The 25,202-nt window shown below is 43.6% G+C and overlaps 1 protein-coding gene across 2 annotated transcripts; it reads left to right on the top strand.

Annotated features, from left to right (window-relative positions):
* Window positions 1-16,521: 16,521 nt before the first annotated feature.
* Window positions 16,522-24,749, top strand: LOC143291293 (uncharacterized). 2 transcript variants are annotated; one of them, XM_076601142.1, is made up of 3 exons: window positions 17,873-18,011; window positions 19,171-19,443; window positions 22,307-24,749. In XM_076601142.1, the coding sequence occupies exons 2-3, from the start codon at window positions 19,271-19,273 to the stop codon at window positions 23,019-23,021; spliced, it is 888 nt and encodes a 295-aa protein (XP_076457257.1). In that variant the 5' UTR covers window positions 17,873-18,011; window positions 19,171-19,270; the 3' UTR covers window positions 23,022-24,749. The 2 variants fall into 2 exon arrangements, with proteins under 2 accessions (XP_076457256.1, XP_076457257.1); XM_076601141.1 differs by lacking the exon at window positions 19,171-19,443 and having other exon boundaries at window positions 16,522-18,011.
* The last annotated feature ends 453 nt before the right edge of the window (window positions 24,750-25,202 follow it).

The following is a 25,202-nucleotide window of genomic DNA, read 5'->3' as shown; positions in this document are numbered from 1 at the left end:
GGATGACTAAAAGGACCATGAAACTTAAAATCAGCACACACACACACACACACACACACACACACAGAATAACAAATGAAACTTGTATCATGTACTTAAGAATACAGATACTATGAACCTTTTGGAACATTTCAGTCCTGAGTGTTTATGCCGTTATACTACATGGTATTTGTTTGTTTTTTTTTTTCTTCTTATTATTTTTTTTAAAGTTGTATATTGTGGCATTTGTGGATTGTATACATGGTACTTATGAATAAATGTACAAGAATATTTCTGCACCACACGTTTAATTATCAACAGACAAAGTGTGTGTACATTGTTCAGCTTTAAAATGCACCAGTTGAAGAAGTCAGATGATACGACAAGAGTTTTGTTTCTGTGTAATCGTTAATTTACTTGTTCATCATTTCTTGTGCACAGTCATCTGATCTTCTGGGTCTTTTGTGGGAGTGTTTCTAGAAATCTTTTTATTTCATTGTTAAAATCATTCACGTCCATGTGTTGTTTGGTATGTGATACCTTAATTTATTGGAGAGCAGTACTGGAAATATGTCGCAGCAGAATTCAAAATTTTACAAATAAAAACCAATGGCATGTGAACATTTCGAACTTGAATCGAAAGAGAGAAAAGAATAATATCTGAACCCAAAAGCCTGTGAATTCCAAGCATTGACACATTTTTATTATTCTTGTTGTTGTTGTTATTATTATTATTATTAATGTATATTATGATTTTTTTGTGAATATATTCATCCAAAGGGTGGAGAGTGTTTGAAGCTTGAAAAATTCATGAACATGAGACCAGTCGAGATCTTTTTTCATTTCTTGATTTGATGACCAGTAATTGAAGGTTTGATTTACCTTCATTTCTTGATTTGATGACCAGTAATTGAAGGTTTGATTTACGGTAATAAATTGATGTAAAATTTTACTTTGCATGTGAACTAGCGTGCGTTGTGATTTCGTTTTATTATTGTTTTGTTGTTGTTTTTTTTCCTTGATGCATTAACAGTGGATGTTTAAGGGATTAAATATTCCCAATATTCCTTGTGACCCTGGTACACTTGGTAATAAAGGCATATTCTATTCTATTCTCTATTCTAAATGGGATTGAATTTTAAAATAATACAACAGTTGTCAGAAGATTAAATTATTTTGTTTGTGATGGCGTGTGCATGTGCTTTTGCATCATACATGTGCATATGTGTGTGTCTGAGGGGGAGAGCGGCCATGGTGTGACTTGTGCGTACATGTATGTAATCATAATAATAATAATAATAATGTGTTTACGCGCACGTGTGTGTGTGTGTGTGTGTGTGTGTGTGTGTGTGTGTGTGTGTGTGTGTGTGTGCTTCTGTGTTTTCTGTATGTATCTGTGTTGCTGTGTATGGGTGTGTGCTTGTTGTATACATGCAAAGAACTGTTGATGAGAGAGTGTGTGTAAGAGTGTGAGAGACTGAAAGACAAAAGAGTGCTGATGATCTTCTCATGTTTACTATCAACTGACCTCAGCAGTTACTCAGTAAGTTTGCCGTACCATAGTATCAGAACAGCCTTCCCCCCCCCCCCCCAAAAAAAAAGAAAAGAAAAAAGAATGACTAATATGATTATGTTAAGAAGGTATGTGAATAAGAATGTTAACGCCAAATTATTGTTTGGGAGGGGGGGTGGGGGGGGGGCATTGTTAGTGTGGAGAGAGGGCCTGTTGTTGATTTTGTGTTTCGTCAGAATAGACTGTGTGTGTGTATGTGTGCGTTTGGCTGGTCTGTGTGTGTGTGTGTGTGTTTCTGTGTATATGTGTCTGTGTTCATGAGTGCATTTGGTTAGCTCTGTGGGTGTGTGTGTGTTCATACTTCATTTTTTTCTTTTTCTTTTTTTTTTCTTTTTTTTATTTTTTTATTTTTTTTAGCATTGTTGTTAGTCACTGAACAAGCACTACACTGTCAAATAATCATAGAGTGTGGTGATTTTGGTGTACAAAGCAGAAATTAATAGAAACACGGAGAAAACGTTTGCACAGAATGTTATGCCATATGTTGTAACATTGCAATACTGTTATCCTGATTTGTGGAGGGAGGGGGGTGTGGGGGGAGGGAGGGGCTGGGAGGGGGGGCGGTGGGGGTGACTGATCATGCACTATACTAACAGGTAATCATTGAAAGTGATGATTTGATGTACAAAGCTGGAAATAGAAGGGGGGGGGGGGGGGGGAGTGTGCACAGAATGTAATGCCTTATGTTGTGACATAGAAATACTGGTGTGTGTGTGTGTGTGTGTGTGTGCAGATTTGTCATTTTCTAATGGTCTTTTCACCATGTAGTTAGATAGACTGTATGATAAATGTCTGAATGTGTTGTTGACATTCCAGAGAATCTTATGCATCGAAAGCACTTGACTAATGCGAACTTATCACTGTGATTGCGTTGAAATGGCAACTCTAAACAAAGTATTCTCTCCTTGTTCTGGTTCTACAGTCCACGACCATCTCAGGAGACACAGAGAGAGAGAGACACAGACAGAGAGAGAGAGAGAGAAAAGCAGGGACTTTTCCTCTGGGGGTCTTGTACTCGTTTTGTTTTATCCTAGGCCAGAAACGTAAAGGTCATCTTGGCCTTCCCATCCCTCTCACTTCCCCCCCCCACGCCCCCCACACCCCCCTCAGCCCCCATTCCTCTCATCCCCCCCACTCCTAGAGCCCTGGTAGTATAGCCCCATATTGTATGCTGTTAATGTTTGTTTGTTTTAGCAACAAAAGATAGATTCAAGATTCAAGATGGTTTATTCAGTCAAGGTCATAGCCCCATATGAACAGGGGGCAACAACAACATTTTGTTTTGTATGTGTCATTGTAATTGTTAATGCAGACAGTGCAGCATATTCCATAACAAGCTCCAATCAAACTAGGATATGAGTGTCTCTCTTAAATGAAATGCTTTAGAGAGAAACAAAGCAAAACTACGTATAGTGTTTTCATCCACCGATGACATCAGTAAACACAGAACAAACGTACATGGATATACATAATATTTTTAGCAACAAAAGATAGCTGAACTGAGTGACATCAGTAATGTCCCTTTCATTGTGTTCCTGAGTGTGTTGATGGTGATTAAGTGGTTCTCCAAGTTCTGTGCCTCTCTCAGCTCTTGTTAAAGCAACAATGAACGAACATTGCCACCAGCTATAACAGAGAGGCAGATTGCTCATTGTCAGTATATCTGTGAATGCACAGTGAAGGTTGTCAACAGCTATTAGTTTAGTTTATTGTTAGTAAAATATGTGAATGCACAATCAACTTGATCAAAGTAGCAGTTGTGGAAAGGCAGAGTGCTCTGTGTCAGTGTATCGATGAATGCGTAATGAAGTTTGCAAACAGCTGTAGCAGAGTGGTATGATGTGCTATGTGTTAGTAAAATCTGCGAATGCAACAATCAACCTTGATAAAACAGCAGTAGCAGAAAGGCAGTGCTTTATGTCACAGAATCAACTGATGCACAATGAACTTTGTGAACGGTTATAGCAGAGAGGTATGGTGTACTTCTTCTTCTTCTTCTGCTTTCGTGGGCTGCAACTCCCACGTAGACTCGCATGTACACGAGTGGGCTTTTACGTGCATGACCGTTTTTACTCCGGCCATGTAGGCAGCCATGCTCCGTTTTCGGGGGTGTGCATGCTGGGTATGTTTTTGTTTCCATAACCCACCAAACGCTGACATGGATTACAGGATCTTTAACGTGCGTATTTGATCTTCTGCATGCGTTTACACACGAAGGGGGTTCAGGTACTAGCAGGTCTGCACATATGTTGACATGGGAGATTGTAAAAATCTCCACCCTTTACCCACCAGGCGCCGTCACCGTGATTGGAACCCGGGACCCTCAGATTGACAGTCCAACGCTTTAACCACTCGGCTATTGCGCCCGTCGGTGTGCTTTGTATTAGTTACATGTGTGAATACCCAGTCAGTTTTGTGAAGGCAGTAGCAACAAGCAGAGTGCTTTATGTCTGTGGGTGCACAATGAACTTTGTGAGCAACAGTAGCAGATAGGCATATTGTTCTGTATGTTGTTAAACCTGTGGATGCACGATTCTCTTCCTTGAGGCTGGTTCATTGCTGTTGGAAGCAAACATTATTAGATTGTGTGTTTGCTGTTGATGTTAACACATTGATGATCATGGTGATGATGGTTCTCTGAGTGTTTAGATAGTCCAGATGGTTTAAAGCGGAAGAGCATGATTTCACCGTTGTTGTTTCAAATGGTGTTGGTTGTCTGCATTTCAGTCGTACGTTAATGCACTAGCAACAAATGATTACTCAATAGAACATTGTCACATGTCAAAATTCCTTAACGTTTTTTGCATGCGTGTTTGTGTTATGATTGTTGTCTCAGAGTGTGTTTGTACCAGTTTCAAAATTTTACTGGGTTGTTGCAGAGATTCTGCGTGCTGTTTTTGAAGAAACTTGTTTCCAGACAAGAGCATGACAGCTGGAATAGTCAGAGAGAGTGGTGACAGTAGTTGTCCCTTTCTTCTTTATTTCGTAGAAAGGCTCTTTGTGTTTCAAACGAGTGCAGTGTTGTAGCGGGGTTTGGAGCGCTGCAGAGACAGAGTAAAGATTGGAAGCGACTGCCTCAGTGTTGGGGATTAATTCAAAGTGGTGGCATGCGCTAAACTCTCACCGATAGTGAACCTTGGATGGCGTGGAGAGCCTTGGCCAAAGGAATGATTAAGCGCTTATAGTTTTTAGAGGCGTTTGATCGGCTGAGAGCGGGTGGGCCCGTCTTTTCACTGTTAGCCGCGCGAAATTTGGCCAAGCAGAGCAAACCAATAGGCCTAGTTTGCATCAGTTTGACATGGTAAGTATATTTAACACCAAACATGGAGTATAATACAAACTCCTCCTGTTCTCGCCAAGAAACGAAGAGAGACAGAGTTGGTTCGTTCTTTAGTTTGACGTCTTTTCACTGTCAGTGATATTCGACGAGGGTAGGAAATAAATCGAGAGGGGGAGTGGGGGGATGGAAGAAATTACTGTGTATGCATGCGAATACGTGAAAGTGTGTGTGCATGCGTGTTTGCGCGCGCGCGTGTGTGTGTTATATAGAAAATGATCGATTTAAGTTTTGTTTTGTTTAAAAACAAAAACAAAAAAGAGACAGAGTATTGTGTTGAGGGTTGAAAGATTCATGTTGCCATGCAGTTAGACATAATTATGTACAGGGCGCTGCAGTTAGACATCATTATGTACAGGGCACTGCAGTTAGACATAATTATGTACAGGGCGCTGCAGTTAGACATGATTATGTACAGGGCACTGCAGTTAGACATAATTATGTACCAGGCACTGCAGTTAGACATAATTATGTACAGGGCACTGTAGTTAGACATGATTATGTACAGGGCACTGCAGTTAGACATAATTATGTACCAGGCACTGCAGTTAGACATAATTATGTACCAGGCACTGCAGTTAGACATATGTACAGGGCACTGCAGTTAGACATATGTACAGGGCACTGTAGTTAGACATATGTACAGGGCACTGCAGTTAGACATAATTATGTACAGGGCACTCTAGTTAGACATCATTATGTACAGGGCACTGCAGTTAGACATCATTATGTACAGGGCACTGCAGTTAGACATCATTATGTACAGGGCGCTGCAGTTAGACATAATTATGTACAGGGCACTGCAGTTAGACATATGTACAGGGCACTGCAGTTAGACATCATTATGTACAGGGCGCTGTAGTTAGACATCATTATGTACAGGGCGCTGCAGTTAGACATAATTATGTACAGGGCACTGCAGTTAGACATGTACAGGGCACTGTAGTTAGACATATGTACAGGGCACTGCAGTTAGACATCATTATGTACAGGGCACTGCAGTTAGACATAATTATGTACAGGGCACTGCAGTTAGACATATGTACAGGGCGCTGCAGTTAGACATCATTATGTACAGGGCACTGCAGTTAGACATAATTATGTACAGGGCACTGCAGTTAGACATATGTACAGGGCGCTGCAGTTAGACATCATTATGTACAGGGCACTGCAGTTAGACATCATTATGTACAGGGCGCTGCAGTTAGACATCATTATGTACAGGGCACTGCAGTTAGACATGATTATGTACAGGGCACTGCAGTTAGACATAATTATGTACAGGGCGCTGTAGTTAGACATAATTATGTACAGGGCACTGCAGTTAGACATATGTACAGGGCACTGCAGTTAGACATAATTATGTACAGGGCGCTGCAGTTAGACATAATTATGTACAGGGCACTGCAGTTAGACATATGTACAGGGCACTGTAGTTAGACATAATTATGTACAGGGCGCTGCAGTTAGACATAATTATGTACAGGGCACTGTAGTTAGACATAATTATGTACAGGGCGCTGTAGTTAGACATAATTATGTACAGGGCACTGCAGTTAGACATATGTACAGGGCGCTGCAGTTAGACATATGTACAGGGCACTGCAGTTAGACATAATTATGTACAGGGCACTGTAGTTAGACATAATTATGTACAGGGCACTGCAGTTAGACATAATTATGTACAGGGCACTGCAGTTAGACATATGTACAGGGCACTGCAGTTAGACATATGTACAGGGCACTGCAGTTAGACATAATTATGTACAGGGCACTGCAGTTAGACATAATTATGTACAGGGCACTGCAGTTAGACATATGTACAGGGCACTGCAGTTAGACATCATTATGTACAGGGCACTGCAGTTAGACATAATGTACAGGGCGCTGCAGTTAGACATAATTATGTACAGGGCACTGCAGTTAGACATATGTACAGGGCACTGCAGTTAGACATAATTATGTACAGGGCGCTGCAGTTAGACATAATTATGTACAGGGCGCTGTAGTTAGACATAATTATGTACAGGGCACTGTTAAGTGCTGAGTTAGTAAGTGCAAGACTTGAAGCACTTTGTTGGTTACCTCGCAGCTTTGGGGGGTGGTGGTTGTTTTTACATTACATTAAAGCAGTTGTTCTTCATCCACAGTTGTGGCCCCTTTCTTTAGGGGTTAGCTTAACTTTTTCCACAGTGCATTGCTGGTTTCTTTGAAACAAGTTTGTGGTCGTCGTGTTTTGGATGCATCAAGTTGAAAGTGTTAGACCGTTACTTGCATTCTGATTCAGTCTGGGTGCCTTACGTTGGTACCTTGGTACATTGTTAACCATATAATGAGGTTTTGTTTTTTTGCATTGCATTCATTGTGGCCCATTGATTTGTTGCAGAAGGAATGGAGGTATTTTAGTCATAATTGTTATTTCAAGCCAGAATCGGTTTGTGTGAATGAGAGTGCTTTTGAGAAAAAAAAATCACATACTCCAGTCTTCTTATTTCTGTATCGAATTGTGAATTGTACTATTTCTTGTCACTTTTTTTTTTGGGTGGGGTGGGGGGGGGGGGGGGGGTCTCTTTCTCCTCAGGAAGAGCAGCTTAAATTTCACACGGAGAAATCTGTTGTGACAAAAATAGTACAACACAGTACAACACAACACCACACCACACCACACCACACACCCACACCACACCATACTATACCATACATACGATACAATACAATGCAAAGCAATAGAATTCAGTTGTTTCTGTTTGTGTATGTGTGTGTGTGTGTTTCATTTCTTTTGCTGCTCATCCCCACCCCACCGTAAGTGTTTTTCTATCTCATTTGAGCCCCACAACCCTTCAGTTATATACTCTGGCCTTTCCCATTTATCATTGGTTTGGTGCCAAGGCACTGTGGTAGAGTCTTTTAGGCGTTAGACTTCTGATCCAGTGGTTTGGGTTCAAGGCCCCATTTGTATTGTATTTGTATTTCTTTTTATCACATCAGATTTCTCTGTGTGAAATTCAGGCTGTTCTCCCCAGGGAGAGCGCGTCGCTACACTACAGCGCCACCCTTTTTAAAAAATGTTTTTCCTGTGTGATGTTTTATTTGTTTTTCCTGTCGAAGTGGATTTTTTTCTACAGAATTTTGCCAGGAACAACCCTTTTGTTGCCGTGGGTTCTTTTACGTGCACTAAGTGCATGCTGCACACGGGACCTCGGTTTATCGTCTCATCCGAATGACTAGCGTCCAGGCCACCATTCAAGGTCTAGTGGAGGAGAAGAAAATATTGGCGGCTGAGCCGTGATTCAAACCAGCGCGCTCAGATTCTCTTGCTTCCTAGGCGGACGAGTTACCTCTAGGCCAACACTCGACTTGTATCACAGATTGACATAAGTTTACATTTGGGCCAACAGCAAAGTGAGAGCTGTATTATCAGTGGTTTCTCCAGTCAGTGGGAAACTATTTACAGCTTAGTCTTTTGTGAAGGACTATGACTCTCAAACTAGGAGGCAAAATTGCACTGGCTCTTAGTGCTGCAGCCTTGTGGGCTGGTTGGCCTTTGGGAACCATCCCAACGCCGACTGTCCTAAAACCCTCTTGGCGGAGAGAGTGGGGATGTAACTTGGACAAGACACTCTCCACTATAATCAAATTCTAGCGCAAACAGTCGGAACAGCAGTTGCCTCCTCTGCTGTTCTGATGGTCATAGTCGGACACGACTGACTATCATAATAAACCTCTAGGCCATCACTCCACTTTCTGCATGGTGTTGTGTCACTGAGAAAGCATTCTCCTCCAGTTCTCCTCACTTCAGCCAGGGTGTGAGTGGGTACCACCACTTTGGCTGAGGGAAGGTTAACCCTTTCACCACCAGTCAATTTAGAGTGCAAAATTCCCTTGTGCTATAAACACAGAAATATGGTGTCGAGGAATAGCTGGGGATTCCCCCCTGCGATGTGTAGAAAATATGGCCTATCCTACCACCGAGCATAAAGAGCAGTAGGTTCATGGATAACAGACCCATGATCTGGTCACCCTTCAGTGACATGGGTCCTCTGCCTAGCTGCTGCATGAATGCGAGCTTGGCAGTGAAAGGGTTAAAACCACAGAAGGAGTGGATTGGGCCGTGCCTGTGTATGCTGAGCCCCTAGACACAGTGAATATCAATTCTCTGCCCCCGATGACGGTAAAAGGTTGTGGGACTTTTACACATATTTAATTGGTGTGGTGTACTTAATGATGAATGGGTTTGTTGTGGATCTTTGTTCTTGTTTTTGGGTTATTACTTTTAAAAAAATATAATTATTTATTTATTTATTTATGTACGCTTATAGTTGACTTCATCATGTTTTTGCGCCTTATACATATTATTAGTAGTGGTAGTAGTTATTTTTTTTAATGTATTTATCTATTATTTATTCACCCTTTTTTTTCTTTTTCTTTTTTTCTCAAGGCCTGACTAAGTGCGTTGGGTTACGCTGCTGGTCAGGCATCTGCTTGGCAGATGTGGTGTAGCGTATATGGATTTGTCTGAACGCAGTAACGCCTCCTTGAGCTACTGAAACTGAAAACTGAAACTTTGGGGTCTTCCTGTGTTGTGTTTCATGCCTCCTTTCATTTTGATTTGTTTGTTTCTGATGTCCTGTTCTTTCTTCATTGTGATTTATCACAGTGGAAATGGGAGGAGGGCTGTCGGAGATGGTTGTGTGAACATCTCAGAGAAGTGGTCATATTTTTTTTTGTATTTGTATTTCTTTTTATCACAACAGATTTCTCTGTGTGAAATTCGGGCTGCTCTCCCTAGGGAGAGCGCGTCGCTATACTACAGCGCCACCCATTTTTTTTTTTTTTTTTGTATTTTTCCTGCGTGCAGTTTTATTTGTTTTTCCTATTGACGTGGGTTTTTCTACAGAATTTTGCCAGGAACAACCCTTTTGTTGCCGTGGGTTCTTTTAAGTGGTGCTGCACACGGGACCTCGGTTTATCGTCTCATCCGAATGACTAGCGTCCAGACCACCACTCAAGGTCTAGTGGAGGGGGAGAAAATATCGGCGGCTGAGCCGTGATTCGAACCAGTGTGCTCAGATTCTCTCGCTTCCTAGGCGGACGCGTTACCTCTAGGCCATCACTCCACTCCATTTGCCAAAGTCAGTTGTAATTGTTTGATTGTTTGTTTGCAGTCAGAGAGTCCAGAGAGGAATATATCACCTCTGCCTTGTTACATTTTCTTCATCTGATGGGTTTTGTGCTTTATATGAAAAGCGCAGGTCTGTACCGATATTGCTTTTTTTTTTTACTGGTTGGTTCATTCATTTTGAGATGTTTTCTTTGTGTGTTTGAGTGTGTGTGTGCGTGTGTGTGTGTGTGTGTGTGCACTTTTTCACACAAGGTTTAATTTATTGATGTATGTATTTGATTGTGTGAGCATGCTTCTGTGTGTGTGCTGTACACTGAGTTTGAGTGTAGCTCCAGAGGCTGAATATCAATTTTTCTGTTTGACTCATGGCATGAATTTTGTCAACAGCTGACCTGATCATAATTGTGTGTTCGAATTCACAATGGTCACTTCTCTATCAACATTTTAAAAAAAATTTAATGTTTACATTCAGATAAAGAAGAAAAGAAGAAAAAAAAAAAGAACTGATGTATCAAGTCATAATGGGGAGCTGTCAGCTTATTCCATTTAATACTCCCTGAGCGATAGGAAATACTCTGTTGAAACGCCCGGTTGTTATCAGTGTTGTTGTTGTCATTATTATTATTATTGTTGTTGTTGTTGTTTTTGTAGTTTGGTGGTATTGCACATTTAATGCAGCCTAATAAAGATAAAGAAGAAAAGAAAGAAAAAAAAAAGAACTGATGTATCAAGTCATAATGGGGAGCTGTCAGCTTATTCCATTTAATACTCCCTGAGCGATAGGAAATACTCTGTTGAAACGCCCGGTTGTTATCAGTGTTGTTGTTGTTGTTGTTGTCCTTAGTATTATTATTATTGTTGTTGTTTTTGTGGTTTGGTGGTATTGCACATTTAATACAGCCTCAGACACACCTTTTTTTTCTTTTCTTTTTTTGGAAGGTTCAACAGGACTGATGTTTATAAGTATTATCACTATTGAAAAGCTATTTATTGTTATTGTTGTTGTTATTTTTTTTAGTATTATTATTATGTTGAAGATAAATGGAATCACTTTCCGTTTTTGCTTTGATACTTGTGATGAAGATTCTTAAATCATCACCCTTCACAGATTTGAACATAATTTCTTACACATTGCGCTCAACATCACTGATATGTATGTACAAAGCAACAGTCTCTATCTACATGCAGTTACACATTGCACAGCGCTTAATGTAGACACACACTCACACCAGTTATGCAGGTATCGTATCTCGTTTTGGTTCATATGCAAGACACTCTTCTCTCAAGCAATAAGAGCAGCCAAAAATTTATTCAATGTTTTTGTTTTTTTATAAATTTATATATATATATATATATTTATAATACTTGAAAATAAATTATTTTCCATGCCCCATTTCAACAACAACAACAAAAAAACACCAAACAAACAAAAAAGTGATGTCTCTTCTGTTGAAAGTCATTGCAGCAAAAAAGTTATAACAGATTGGATCGGAAGGAGAGTGTGTTTGTATGTATGTGTGCATGCACACACACATGTATGTGTATGTAGGTGGTTATGCATGCTCTTGTACTTAGATTAAATTACGTGCTTGCAGGCACATGTATATGTATGTGAGTTCGCGTGATAGTGTATGTGATTTGAAGATGAGAGACACCAAACAAAGAAACAAGCACTGTGCCATGCTTGAATCTTCTGTTGGAAAACTATGGCTTCACTGCATTGTCTGATGCTTTGTATCGTCAGTTGTATACATAAAGCTGTTTTAGAACAACAACAACAGCAATTAACAACAAAACTCATCCTAGAACAGCATTTTTTTTTTAATGCATGTTCAACAGGCTGTATGTGAACAACAGCGCTTGACATAAAATGGCTAGTTATTTGTGAATGGAGATGATTTATGCATCATTGCTTAGTAATTGTGAATGATAATGATTTATGGGTCATTGTTTAGTGTTTGTGAATGATATTGGTTTATGGGTCATTGCTTAGTACTTGTGAATGATAATGATTTATGGGTCATTGTTTAGTGTTTGTGAATGATATTGATTTATGGGTTATTGTGTAGTATTTGTGAATGACTATGATTTATGCGTCATTGCTTAGTCTTTGCGAATGACTATGATTTGTGGGTCATTGCGTAGTATTTGCGAATGGTAATGATTTATGGATTGTTTGTGTACAGGTTATATGACGTACATGATGCAGTGATTGTGTTGTGCAGTGTTGGAAATAGTTGACGCCTGTTCTGGCACACGTTCTGGTGGCTTGTTTCACTGTGATAATTTCATGACGGTAGAATGGTCAGGAGGTATGTTTTTTTGTTTTGTTTTTTGTTTTGAGTCAGCCATGTAGATGTATACCATGAGATTAATAAAGATGTTAGCATCGTTGGCCGGTTTTCTGCTCGGTGTGTGGACAAAAATGAGTTATGCAGAGGCAAGCATGTGTGTGTATTTATGTGTACATATGTGTATGTGTGTTCACATTTATATCACATGGGTATGTGTGTGGAGGTGGGTGGGGGTTAATTGTATCTTCTCATTCCTGTAAGATTTTGATTTAGATGGCTCATGCATATTACACATTTCATAGGCCTCCATCTGTTAGAGCTGACCGTGGATGAATCAAATTCATGTCTGCCCTCCTGCTACAGCACTGTCTGTGGAGGAACAGGCAATTGTACGGATGACAGTTTCTGTCCCACACGTCATGCCAGTGGATTAACTCACTCAGTACGGCCAGTCCTCTCTTCTCTCTTCTCCTCTACACAGACCCCTCTGATGTCCAGTGGGTGTCTGAATGACCCAACCTTTAGCTTCCGTCGTCAGAATTGTGGTATTCTTTGTCAACATTCACGTCTTCAGTATAAGAGCCTTCCGCTTGCAATATTTTGATGATGGTAATTGGGGTGAAACGCTGTTAACTTCGTCTCTTTCGCCGTTCATATGGAGAGAGTTAACTCTGTGCTGTTTAAACTGCATTGTTCCTTTCTGCAGGTCCGCTTTTCTGCTGCACACATCAGCACACATCTCCTGATTTCAGTTGCAATTACACATGTAAACTTTTACAAAATGACAATATTATCTCCCTTTGTTCATGCATGTTACTCATAAAATCTTGACACAATGCCAGTACAAGGTATCTCTCCCATGTGTCTGCGATGCCCATGTTTCGAATCCCAGCAGAACCAGGTGGATTTTTTTTAATGGAGATATTTCCAACCCCGCAGCTCATCATATATATTCAACAGAATTTTCTGTTGTTTTAACACCAGTGCTGCCTCAAAAAAAACAACAACTCAGCTTGTTGTTCCAGTCCCTCTGAAAGCAGGGAGCTCTATCCCACAGGAACTAAATGATGCATCAATTATACACAGCCGCAAGAGGAAGGGCAACCGCCATGTGTGCAGTAAGCACCACAGGATTTCTCTCCTGTCAGTGACTCACAAACTCCTTGCTAGAACCCTCCTTCACTGTGGCAGGACATGCTACCAGATACACAGAGCGGCGTCTGAAAAGGTCGTTGAAATGTTGATATGATCTTCATTGGGCGTCAGCTCCAGGAGAAGTGTCAGAAGCAAAACCGAAAACTGTTTACATCTTTTGTTGATCTCACGAATAATGCGTGTCATAACTGGCGCCATGAGGTCCACCCCAATCCTGAAGATGGAGGAGACCACTGGACTACAGTCATTGGAGGACAGAAGGGACACAAAGATCCTCATCCAGGCAGCAAAATTCAAACGCCTTGAAAACCATCCAATGAACAACAGAATGAACACCTACCAAGAGCCAGCTGAAAAGAGGCAGCTTCATCCACCAGTCAAGACGCCTTGAAAGACAAACCCCAGTCTTGACGGAACACGAAGCAAAGCCTATCCCGGCAAATGTCACCCATCCATCTTGGAAGAGGCGGGTGTTCCCAACAGTCGTCAAGAGCATTCCCGGAGTGGAGAAGAGAGGAACACAGTCAGACACCCAAAGGAAGGCCCTGGCCATGGAGTACATCTGCAGTCAGTACCCCCAGGAAGACTGGACCCATGTCTTTACAGATGGCTCCACCACAGAAGCAACAAGGGATGGTGGAGCTGAAATTTTCCTCCGATACAAAGACGGAGATGAAGAAATTGCAGTCCCAACAGGAAAATACTCCACCAACTTCCGAGCTGAGCGAGAAGCCCTCTGTGAGGCAGCCACAACAGTCTCGCAGAACTCCACAAGAACAACAGGGCAGGTGGTGATGTTCTCAGACGCTCTCTCCGTGCTCCAAGCCCTCAAGAACTCCCGCTGCGAAGAACAGAACCATCTCACTTCAGCCCTTGTTGCCCTGAGTGCCAGAGTGGAGAAAGTGGTGACGCAATGGGTACCAGCACACTGTGGCATCAGAGGCAACGAAAAAGCGGACATTCTGGCAAAAGACGGTGCACAGAAGGAGCAGGCCAACAAACTGGTGCCATACGATGAAATCAAGACAATCATCAAGGCACAGCAAGGAATAAAGTGGCGCCTCCAGCACCCCAAATATAACCCAGAAAACAGATACCATTTGTTGGAACGACGGGAACAGGTCAAGATCTTCCGCCTGAGGACTCGACACAACCGCCTGCTCCACCACATGCTCACAAAATTTGGCATTGGACAGAGTGGAGAGTGCCCTTGTGGTGAGGGACCAATGACAACCGACCACATCCTTCAAGACTGTACGACGCATGCAGCATCCATGAGGAAGTACTGGCCAACACCGACAGCAGTGGAAGCCAAGCTGTACGGCACCCTGGAGGAGCTGCGACGAACGGCAGCCTTCATCGAGGACACCGGGCTGCTCATCTAATGGGAGGCGAACGAGGAAGAAGAAGAAGAAGAAGAAGAATCTCACGAATGCCTTTGACACTCTCAGTTGTTTAGGGCCTGTAGAGGATCATGTTGGCTGCCTAAAGAAATTCAGTAAAATGGTGCACCAGTTTCACAATGGACTGGTGGCTCGAATCCTTGATGATGAAACTTTGGAGGCCTCTCCCGTCGCCAGTGGTTTCAAGAAGGGATGTGTGCTTGCACTGACCTTGTTCAGAATTATGTTTACTGTAATATATATCAATATATCTATCTCAGTATTCATATATATATATATATATATATATATATATATAGAGAGAGAGAGAGAGAGAGAGAGAGAGAGAGAGAGAGGTGTCTCAGGATAACTTGTCACAGGGCACAACAGATCACTGCCAGTGCTGAAATATCTGAGAGGATGAAGCTGCAGTCATATCAGGCATACAGCTGGTTCTCTCCCAGTTATAAACTTGGAAGGGTTTCATTGTGACATTTCACACACTTGTACTTGTTTTGTTTAATAGATACCTATAGCTTTCTAGTGGTGTATTCGTGGAGCTTCACCAATTTCCTTACCTTTAGAAAACATCGTTCAGGTGAAGATTACGGCTTCACGTTTCTTCTTTATATATATATATATATATATATATAAAGCTTGCAGTGTATCGTGTATAGATCAGCCCGCACGCTTTGACACCACCTTAAAACTGTGGACGATCCCTAAAGGAAAACATTCCATCATTTCTCACTCAGCCTCTCTCTCTTTCTTTTCTAGACTTTTTCTTTCAAATCACGCAAGGCGGGGGTGAAAGTGGAATGCCTGTGCCGCTTGTTCATACCCCTAAAAATAGACCACCTGCCAACCCTACTCAAGGTCAAACCACCACGCGCCGACCAAATGTGGTGGCTGAATGACGTCAGTGCACGTGCGCGTTCTCTGCGGTAAGTACGTGCACGTGCGAGCGGTGTATAATTTTTGGCGGTATACCCCCACACTAGTTCGTGTCGAGGACTTTATTTTCCTTTATTTCATTCAGTTTTCTCTCAGCACTGGTCTTCGAACCAATGCAAGATACGGCGAGCTGTCCGTGAAATGTAATGAAGTGCTGGTGAGAGAGAAAGAGAGAGAGGGAGAGAGAGAGAGAGAGATGAAACGAAAAGAAACCATACGAAACGAAACGTGGAAACGATTTAAAAAAAAAAAAAATTCAGGATGGTAGTGAATTACTGAAAGCACAACTTCTGTCTTCTTAAAAATGATGTATGTACAAAAGACACTCTTCATCAGTGTTAGAAAACGACACATGACTCAGGAGAAAACACAATGAGAGAGAGAGAGAGAGAGAGAGAGAGAGAGAGAGAGAGATGAATGGGATGGGAATGATGAATATAGGAAAATCTCCCTCTTCTCTTCCTCGCACACACACACACACACACACACGCCAAAACAAGAAAAGACAAACAACAACAACAAAACCGCCGGGGACCGATACTGCTGTAGGGGCATCCTCTGTGTGCTCCCAACTGATCCCGAAGATTGCGGCATAGTATTCATTGACTGGAGTGAAAATCTACTAATCCACGCACCATGGCCGTGCGCACACACCCGCACGTGTAAACACACGTACGCACACCCACGCGCGCGCGCATGGAACACACAGCCAACCTCACACACACGGTGCCAAAAGTGTGAATCAGTCGCTTGTTTATCATCAGAACACGGAGAGATTAGTGAGCAGAAAAGAACTTCAGGTATTTGTTTCAATAGCGTTGCGTGGGTTGGCAAGGCTGCAGCAGTCGTGCGCCGCGTTTATAAATCTTCATTTCAGTCCGCGAACTGTCCTGTGAACCAGTGGAAAACTTGGAATCAGTTTGACTGACGATGTGAGGCGTTGAATGCTGAGCGGTCACTGATGTTGAAACACCGGAAAGTTTGTGAATGACTGCTGTGAGAATGTTTAAAGAATAGAAAACAACGTTCCAACGTTTTCGCTTCCCGTAAACGATTTTTGTTGTCGTGTGGCCTGCTGATTTCTGTCGAAAAGAAAAGAAGTGTTTGAATTGTTTGTGGTGATATCGTAAACTGACACAACCAGCATGAGTTTGTTCGCAGATCAGCCGAAATGGCCGTCCAGCTTCGGTAGAAGTCGTTTCGAATCGGAAACTCCCGACAACATTGGTGACTTTCGTTCGTGGAACAGATCTGGATCCAGTCTCCCTATTTTTGATGGCGACAGCTATGAAGACATTTTGCGTCCAGCTGAAAAGCGGAACCTCTACTCGACTTTTATTTCTGGGGGAATTTTTGATCACATTGATTCCATCATTCATGACTTGACCAGTTTCGATAGGCCAAGCAGACGACCGGCTTACAATGTGTGGGAAGAAGACTCGTGCGTAAGTTCACTCCAGTCAAACGCCGAGAGAGACAGCCTCAGACCTAAAGAGTATGTCATTCCAATTAAAATCGAAACAACAAACACTGATAATGGCGGTTTGGTTTCGCCTGGAAGAGTGGGAAAAGAAGATCCTAGATTGTCGAGTTCTAGTTCTAGATCCATAACCCCAGTCCAAGAACTCAAAGATTCAAAACGCTTTATTCGGATTCCCATTGTCAGGGAAAGTTCCAGTTCGAGGGAGGAATCTCCTCGTTTTGTGCCTCAGGTTTCAGACGGACTTGAAACAGCATCAGTGTGTTCATCGACCACTCAGACACCGACAACAGAATCGTCAAGCAGATCTTTTCGTCTCAGTCAGCCAAGAGACCAAAATGGATTCGGAAAATCATCCGCTAACCCTGTCTGCCCCCAAAGACCGCCGATCGAACAAAACAGATCTCCTAGGATCGTAAAGATCATGGAAGAAATCGAAGAAGAAACCATTATTCGATCTCCACGGCGTAAAAATTACTATCTCCAAAACGACAATCGGTCTTTTTGTCGTTCGCGGTCTGCCGATACTTCGACACTGTCTACTTCTTCATCACGATCGGAAGAATCGTCATCGAGGTATGACGTCAAAGATGACGTCAGGCACGATGAAGCTAAGAGTCCGAAGAGGGAAGATACAGAGCGGAAAAACAAGCAGCAGTGGCTGTGCAGCGGTGTAGGCCTGTCGGATATCACCCCGTCTCCTTCGTACCCCATCTATGATATCCTGAAACCAAGGTAAGCATTCGTGCAATCATTGTGAAAAAAGATCATCAACAATAACAACAAAAAGCACTGTGTACCCTAATTAGGTGTATGTTTTGCATCATGCACAGTGTTTTACTGAATGTAGTTTACTGTACTGTCTACATTCATTGACTTACAGAATGTACAGTCAGCTGCTATTTTAGTTTGGCAGACATTGACTTATAGAACCATATACTATCTGGACATGTATTGACTGTTAAAAGTTGTAGCCTACGTATAGACTTCATCGAGCATTAAGACCAGCGTGCCCACGGGTTAAAACACATTCACGCGCGCGCATAACTGTTACATGTATGCGTGTTCCCCACACCGCATCCTCCCCCCACAGTGGGAATTATCATACATTATCAGTAATATGTGTGTGTGTATGGGGTGGGGTGGGGGTGGTGGGGGGGGGGGGGAGGAGAGGAACGATTGCCAACCAGTTAAAATATGGTTTTGAAAATTTATGGAGACGGAAATGGAAATGTTTACAGAGCGGTCCCTGTATCGTCGTCCACCCCCACCCCCGCCCCTCCCCCCACACAGTCTCTCTCTCTCTCTCACACACACACACGCACACACACACACACACACACACACAGCAGTTAGGGGCTTTTTCTCTTCCCACCCCCATTAAAAGAAATTTTGAAAGTATGAGACATACCAGCATCTGAACTGCCTCTCACCTGATGTTTCTTGACTATTTAAGACTTGCAAAAATATTCATGATAATAATAATAATTATTATATTTGTTTGCAACAATAAACAAAACAGCTGAAAACAAACAACCTAAAAATGTTCGACTGGATGATCCATCGAAAGAAAAAAAAAGCATTACAAGAAAGATTGAGCAGTTCAAAGTGTCAAAATGTGCGGACTGAACCATATGCGCTACACTTACCTGCTGTTAAAAAATAAAAGAGAAGTAGATACCACAGCTTCGAATAAACCAACGCATTGGTCGGGACTTGAGAGCTTACCGTAGGTTTGTTGGAAAAAAACCCAAACAACAACAACAACAACAAACAACGTAAAATGAAATAAACAACTAGACAAAATACACAAATAAGTTTTCAACACAAAGAAAGAAACGATCAAACAAAGAACGAGCATCAATGACGTACTCCTATGACGCCGTCATTGCAGAGAGAAAAGTCACTAGGGTCGGAGGGCAGGACAAGATATCTATACCCGCGCCGCCGCAAAGTCATTGCCAGATGTCTGCAAGTGACGTCACGCCTGGACGATGACGCCAGCGGCACTAATGACGCTGAAGCTCAAAGTGGCAGCGCTGCGGCTGATGCGAACTAAGGCACGCAAAGGGCACCGGAGGAAGAGGCACAGAAGGAAGTGTTCTCATCGTCAGCGGCAACCGTCACAGACACGGAAGAGGGGACGGGCCGTCTCGTTTGCGCATTGGTATTCTGTTGTGCATTCTCATTTACGTCGTTTGTACACCTTTTGTTTTTTAGTTGTTGTTTTTTTTTGGGGGGGGGGGGGGTGGGGGGGGGGGGGAGTGAGAGGGAAAAGGAGAAGGAAAAATAGAAAGGAAATAATAGTGATAATGACGATAGTGATGATTACAACATAACTACAACATCAAAACAATAGTATGCATCTACTGTGCTGCTCTAAGCGCTGGAATACACAGCCACATCCCGCTATTTGAAATAATTATTATGCTTCGTCACTCAGCTCATACACCTCTCCTACCTCACCCTCCTTACACACACACACACACACACACACACACACACACACACACGCCGATATACATAAACACGCGAGCGAGCGCAAATACTGGCACACATGCACCTGAAGCACAAATAACTTGAATGTGTTAATCGAGGAATAATCACTAATAATGTTTTAGCCTTTAACGTCCTTGTAGGAGAAATGTTTATGACATGAAATATTTTGCAAACACCGCTCATTGGCCATAAATGCACCAGTCAAGTAATTACGCATCAATGCATTTAGTCAAGTCAAATCAATCAATCTTAGACCTATGAAGTTGGCTACTGAAACGTACATTAATTTGGTGTGGTGTGTGTTGTGAACATGGGCGCTGCGCTTGTCCTTACTGGCTTCCACTGATGCCCGTCAAATTATCAACAAACTGAAATTAGTATACAGTGTTCACATAAAGTTAAGGACCGCTCGGGAACTAGCAGTTTACTTCTTCTTGGGGGCATAGTAGAATGATATTTTATCTTATTTTATCACCTGTCGGATTTAACAACTGCCAATTTGGGGCTTAATTAAGCATCGACTTTTGAAACACTTTTTTCCCCAAGCTGTTCATGATTAGCGTGCGCCGGAAACAGCCCGGTCAGTGTATTCACATAATTCAGGGAGAGATCAGTAGCTGACTATATGTTGTTGTTTTTTCCTTTCTTCTTCTTTCCGTTACACGACCAACATCGACTTGCCGATGATTCTGTCGTGGTTGATGCATGCTGGGTATTTTCGTGTCTCCATAACCCACCGAACACTGACATAGATTACAGGATCTTTTACGTGCGTATTTGATTTTCTGCGTGCGTATACACACGGAAGAGGGATCAAGCACTAAGCAGGTCTGCACAGAATTATGGTGACCTGGGAGATCGGAAAAAATCTGCACCCTGCATCCCGCATAATTAAAACTCGATTTTGTTTCAACATTTTTTTTTTATGAAAGCGTACCACGTTTACTGAAGACGTCCTCAACGTTGTGTGAACCCTGTACATTTATTGATCTGTGGAAGAATTGTGAATTCTCGATGGATACGGTCGGGCTCACCTCCTCTTCCTCCGTGCCCCCCGCGCCTCCCCCCGACGCCCCCCCCCCGGCAGGCCCGTCCCTCCCCTCAGATCACCCCTCTCCTCCCGCCCTCACCGCCCCAGCACTCATGTTCTGTTATTACAAGAGAGCGGGATTGGCAGCAGGCCACACTGAGCTGACAGCCTTCCCGTGGTCTGGCATTCCATTTCTCGGCGGCACCGTGTGTTGGCACAGGATGAAGCTCGTTTCAGCCTGTCTTTACTTTGTCCCGTCTGTCTGTCTGTCAGTCGTGTGCATGAGTGTATGTGAGTGTGTGAGTTCGTGCGCAAGCATGTTGGGGAGCGTAGCGGCGGGCGCACATGCTTTTTTTAAGATAAATTCGGGACAGACGGACACACATGCACTCACACGCACGCAAGCGCGACGGTGCGCGCGCGCGCGCACACACACACACACACTTTCTAGATGTTTATGGTAGTTTACCACCCTGCTCCAATTTTCATGTGCAGTTTCTCATTTGACATGATACGTAAGGTTGGCGAAGCTCCATTACTGACTTACGATGATGATGATGATGATGATGACCCCCCCCCCCCCCCCCCCATCCCCCCCATTCCCCCCTACCCCGCCCTCCCACATGTTCAGTGTAGAACGACTGTAAATACCGATCATTAATTTTTGTCCAAATACTGATGTTTCGTTTTCATCAGCCTTTTTATATTTGATCATAATGTCTGTTTAAAAAAAAGTCCAGTGTACTTGAATTGTATAAACAGTCAGCATGTGTAATTTCCGAGACGCGTGACATGGTGCTACGTTTCTGCGTGTTTCAGTTGTTTCTTTTCTTTTTTTTTCAAACATTCCCAGATGTTTAACACGACGTGTGTGCATAGTGTATACGCATCTTCATATGAATACGCAAGAAAATAATAACCACGCGTGCGTGCGGTGTGTTGATACAGTTATGTATCGGAGTACATTGTTGTTTTGTGTTCGTTTCTCCCCGCTCTCACTACGCCCCACTCCATACCCCAGCTCAGCAACAAGATCTCAAAATACACACCACAACCACCACTATCAACAGCAACAACAACAAAATGAAAAGACAACACTGAATAACAGTAACAGTAACGGTAACAACAAAAGCACTTATAATAAATTTGATACTACTGCTACTGCTACGAAGATGCAGAACAACAGTAGATCGACAGATGAATAAATAAAATTAATTCTTCTTCTTCTTCTTCTCCACCATCTTCTCTTCCTCCTGCTACTAGAAAGAAGAAGAAGGAAAAGAAGAAGCAGAACTACAACAATAGGTAGATGTGTATGTTAAAATTATGAACAAAAAACAAACAAACAAATAAGTAAATCGATAAATTATCATTATCCTCCGCCTCCACCTCCTCTTCTGATTCTTCTTCTTCTTCCCTTTTCTCTTTCTTCTTCATCATCTCCGTCTCCTCATTATGATAACAGCAAACACCTTTCTCTCTCTTCCCCCCCTTCCACCAGGCTGGCCAGCACGGGCCGACAGGTGGACTACATCCGCGGCGACGGCAACTGCTTCTTCCGGGCGCTGTCCAAGGAGATGTACGGGTCGGAGGACTACCACGCCGAGTGGCGGGAGGCCGTGTGCGACCTCATCGGGGCCCACCCGCGGGTCTTCTGCCAGTTCGTGGACCCGGGGCCCGGGAGCCTGGAGCGGCACGTGGGCTTCATGCGGCGCCCCGGCACCTGGGCCACGTCCTGCGAGATCTACGGGACCGCCACCTTGCTGCGCCGTGAGGTGTACGTGCTGGCCCCGTCCCCCTCCTCCTCCCCCGTCCCCTCGACGACCACGTCCCGGGGCCACGCGGAGAAGGACTACCACTGGCTGCTCTTCTCTCCGTGCTCCCTGACCTCCAAGGCGTGGGCGAGGAGTAATGGTGGTGGTGGTGGTGGTGGCGGCGGCAGTGGCCCGGGTGTCAAGGAGGAAGGAGAGGAGGAGGAGGAGGATGAAGAGGGTGATGGTGACGACGAGGAGGATAAGGAAGGGGTGCACCCGTGTTACCTCACCCTCTGCCTGACCAACGGCAACCACTACGACCGCATCACCTCGGCGACGCCGGGCGTCTGCAACTGCCAGATGGACCCGCCCAGCCTGGACGGGGCGGCCGTGCGGATGGACTCGTGCCCCAGGGGGAAGGGGTGGGAGGGGGTGGAGGAGCTGTGCTGGAGGGGGTGCTGATGTGGGTGGCGAGTGTTTTCCCCACCCTGTTGGTGGCTGCTGGCGTGGTTCAGCCCGATGTCCTCTCTTCTCAACTCTTTCTGTTGTTTCCTGGCTTTTGGCGTCGCTCTGTGTGTGTGTGTACTGGCACTGTCGTCTGTGTGTGTGTGTGTACTGGCACTGTCGTCTGTGATGAGTGTTCTTGGCTCTGTTATCTTATTCTCTGTGTTCTTAGCTACTGTCATGTGATCTGTGCTTTTGGCTCTGTCATCTGTTTGCCTGGCTCCGTCATCTGATCTGTGTTCTTGGCACAGTCCTCTGATCTGTGTTCTTGGGTCTGTCATCTGGTCTGTGCTCTTGGCTCTGTCAGCTGATCTTGTTTTGGCACTGTCATCTGTGTTCTTGGCACTGTCAAGTGATTTGTGTTTTGGCAGTCATCTGATTTGTGCTCTTGGCACTGTCTTGTGTTCTTGGCACTGTCATCTATCTGTACTTTTGACACAGTCATCTGTGTTCTTGGTACAGTCCTCTGATCAGTGTTTTGATCTGTGTTCTTGGCATAGTCCTCTAATCTGTGTTCTTGGCACAGTCCTCTGATCTGTGTTCTTGGCACAGTCCTCTGATCTGTGTTCTTGGCACAGTCCTCTAATCTGTGTTCTTGGTACAGTCCTCTGATCAGTGTTTTGATCTGTGTTCTTGGCACAGTCCTCTAATCTGTGTTCTTGGCACAGTCCTCTAATCTGTGTTCTTGGCACAGTCCTCTGATCTGTGTTCTTGGTACTTTGATGCGATCTGTGTTCTTTACTGTCATGAGTTCTTGGCACTGTTACCTGTGCAGATGGCACACTGTCACCTGGCAGTGCCATCTGTATTCTTGTAGGGTCTTCTGTGTTTCTGACTCTTGTCATCAATATAGATTCTGGCTCTGTCAAGCCAGAGACATGTCACCCAGTGTTCCTAGAAATCAGTGCCAGCTTTGTTGCCAGGGCTTCTGATAACGCATGAGTATGCGTCCCTGACGCTTTACAACATGGAAAGGGAACACTGCATGTTTATCGAGCGGGTCCCTGTGACGTTCTAAAATATCTAGAACTATCATGTAAAAAAAAAAAAGAATGAAAAGTATCAGTGCGTCGGAGCTTGACTCTGACGCTGGCATCGTTCACAAATGAAGAAGAGTTGTTTCCCTTTGCCTTCCGGAAGTGCACCCCTCCTCTTCCTTTCCTTGTAGATCTGATTAGACTGTGCAGCACTAGAGTGACGCTCTCAAGGTTACTGATTTCTCTTTAGGATATTACGAAGTAATCTGTATACCGTGGAGGGGGAAACACCTAGAATTATGGTGAAAGAGTCCCTGGGGATCCCCCCCCCCCCCCCCAACCCCTCCCAACATTTTCTACTTGTCAGAAACCCTACACTATCACCTGGTGTTCTGTGCACTGTCAAGTGTGTTCTGAGCAATGGTCCTGGAGCTGTTGACGGGAATCTCCGCACACATCGTGTGTAAGGGCCTGAGGGCACGTTGCAGTGACTTGTCTCTGTGTCAGTGTGTGCCTCCGTATCTATCTGTGCGTCGTTAATTGATCAGTAGGCAGGCCCAGAACTGAGTCCGAACTGACGGAGTTAATCTGATACGCTTGTCCATGGCCAAGTCTTTGGAGTTTTAAAGCGAATTGGGTGTCGATCCCTATCGTCATTAAAAAAAAAAAAAGTACAAGTAACTTTCACACACAGACACACACACACACACACACACACATATTTATATGTATGTATATATTTATGCATGTATATTAGTTAACATTGCTCATATGCAGAGATAGAAGCTTTAAAAAATGAAAGACACAGAAGAAGAAAAACACAAAAAAACCATCAAGAATACAGACACGCTCGCACTCATGACACCAACATGAAAGCCTCAGTATATCACATCCCAGTACCACGGATGACTCGCCGCCCTAACACCCCACCACCACCCCCTCAACCTCCTCTTCGACCCAACTTCCTCCCCTCGCCCCCCCCCCTCCCCCAGCCCCTCCCTCTCCGATGGTCGTGTCCATGGTGTGAGAAATTATTCATAGAAATGTCGTTGGTACTCGAGGTTGTTGGGAACATTTGTGATGGGACATTTCCACATTAAGACTAGAGAGGGTTTATTCTGCGCTCTCTCTCTCGATCTCTCTCTTTTTCTATCTCTCTCTT

The sequence above is a fragment of the Babylonia areolata genome, chromosome 16, assembly GCF_041734735.1.
Source record: "Babylonia areolata isolate BAREFJ2019XMU chromosome 16, ASM4173473v1, whole genome shotgun sequence".
NCBI classification, from domain to species: domain Eukaryota; kingdom Metazoa; phylum Mollusca; class Gastropoda; order Neogastropoda; family Buccinidae; genus Babylonia; species Babylonia areolata.
The sequence above is the reverse complement of the archived record's forward strand: the minus strand, read 5'-3'. Positions and strand labels throughout refer to the sequence as shown.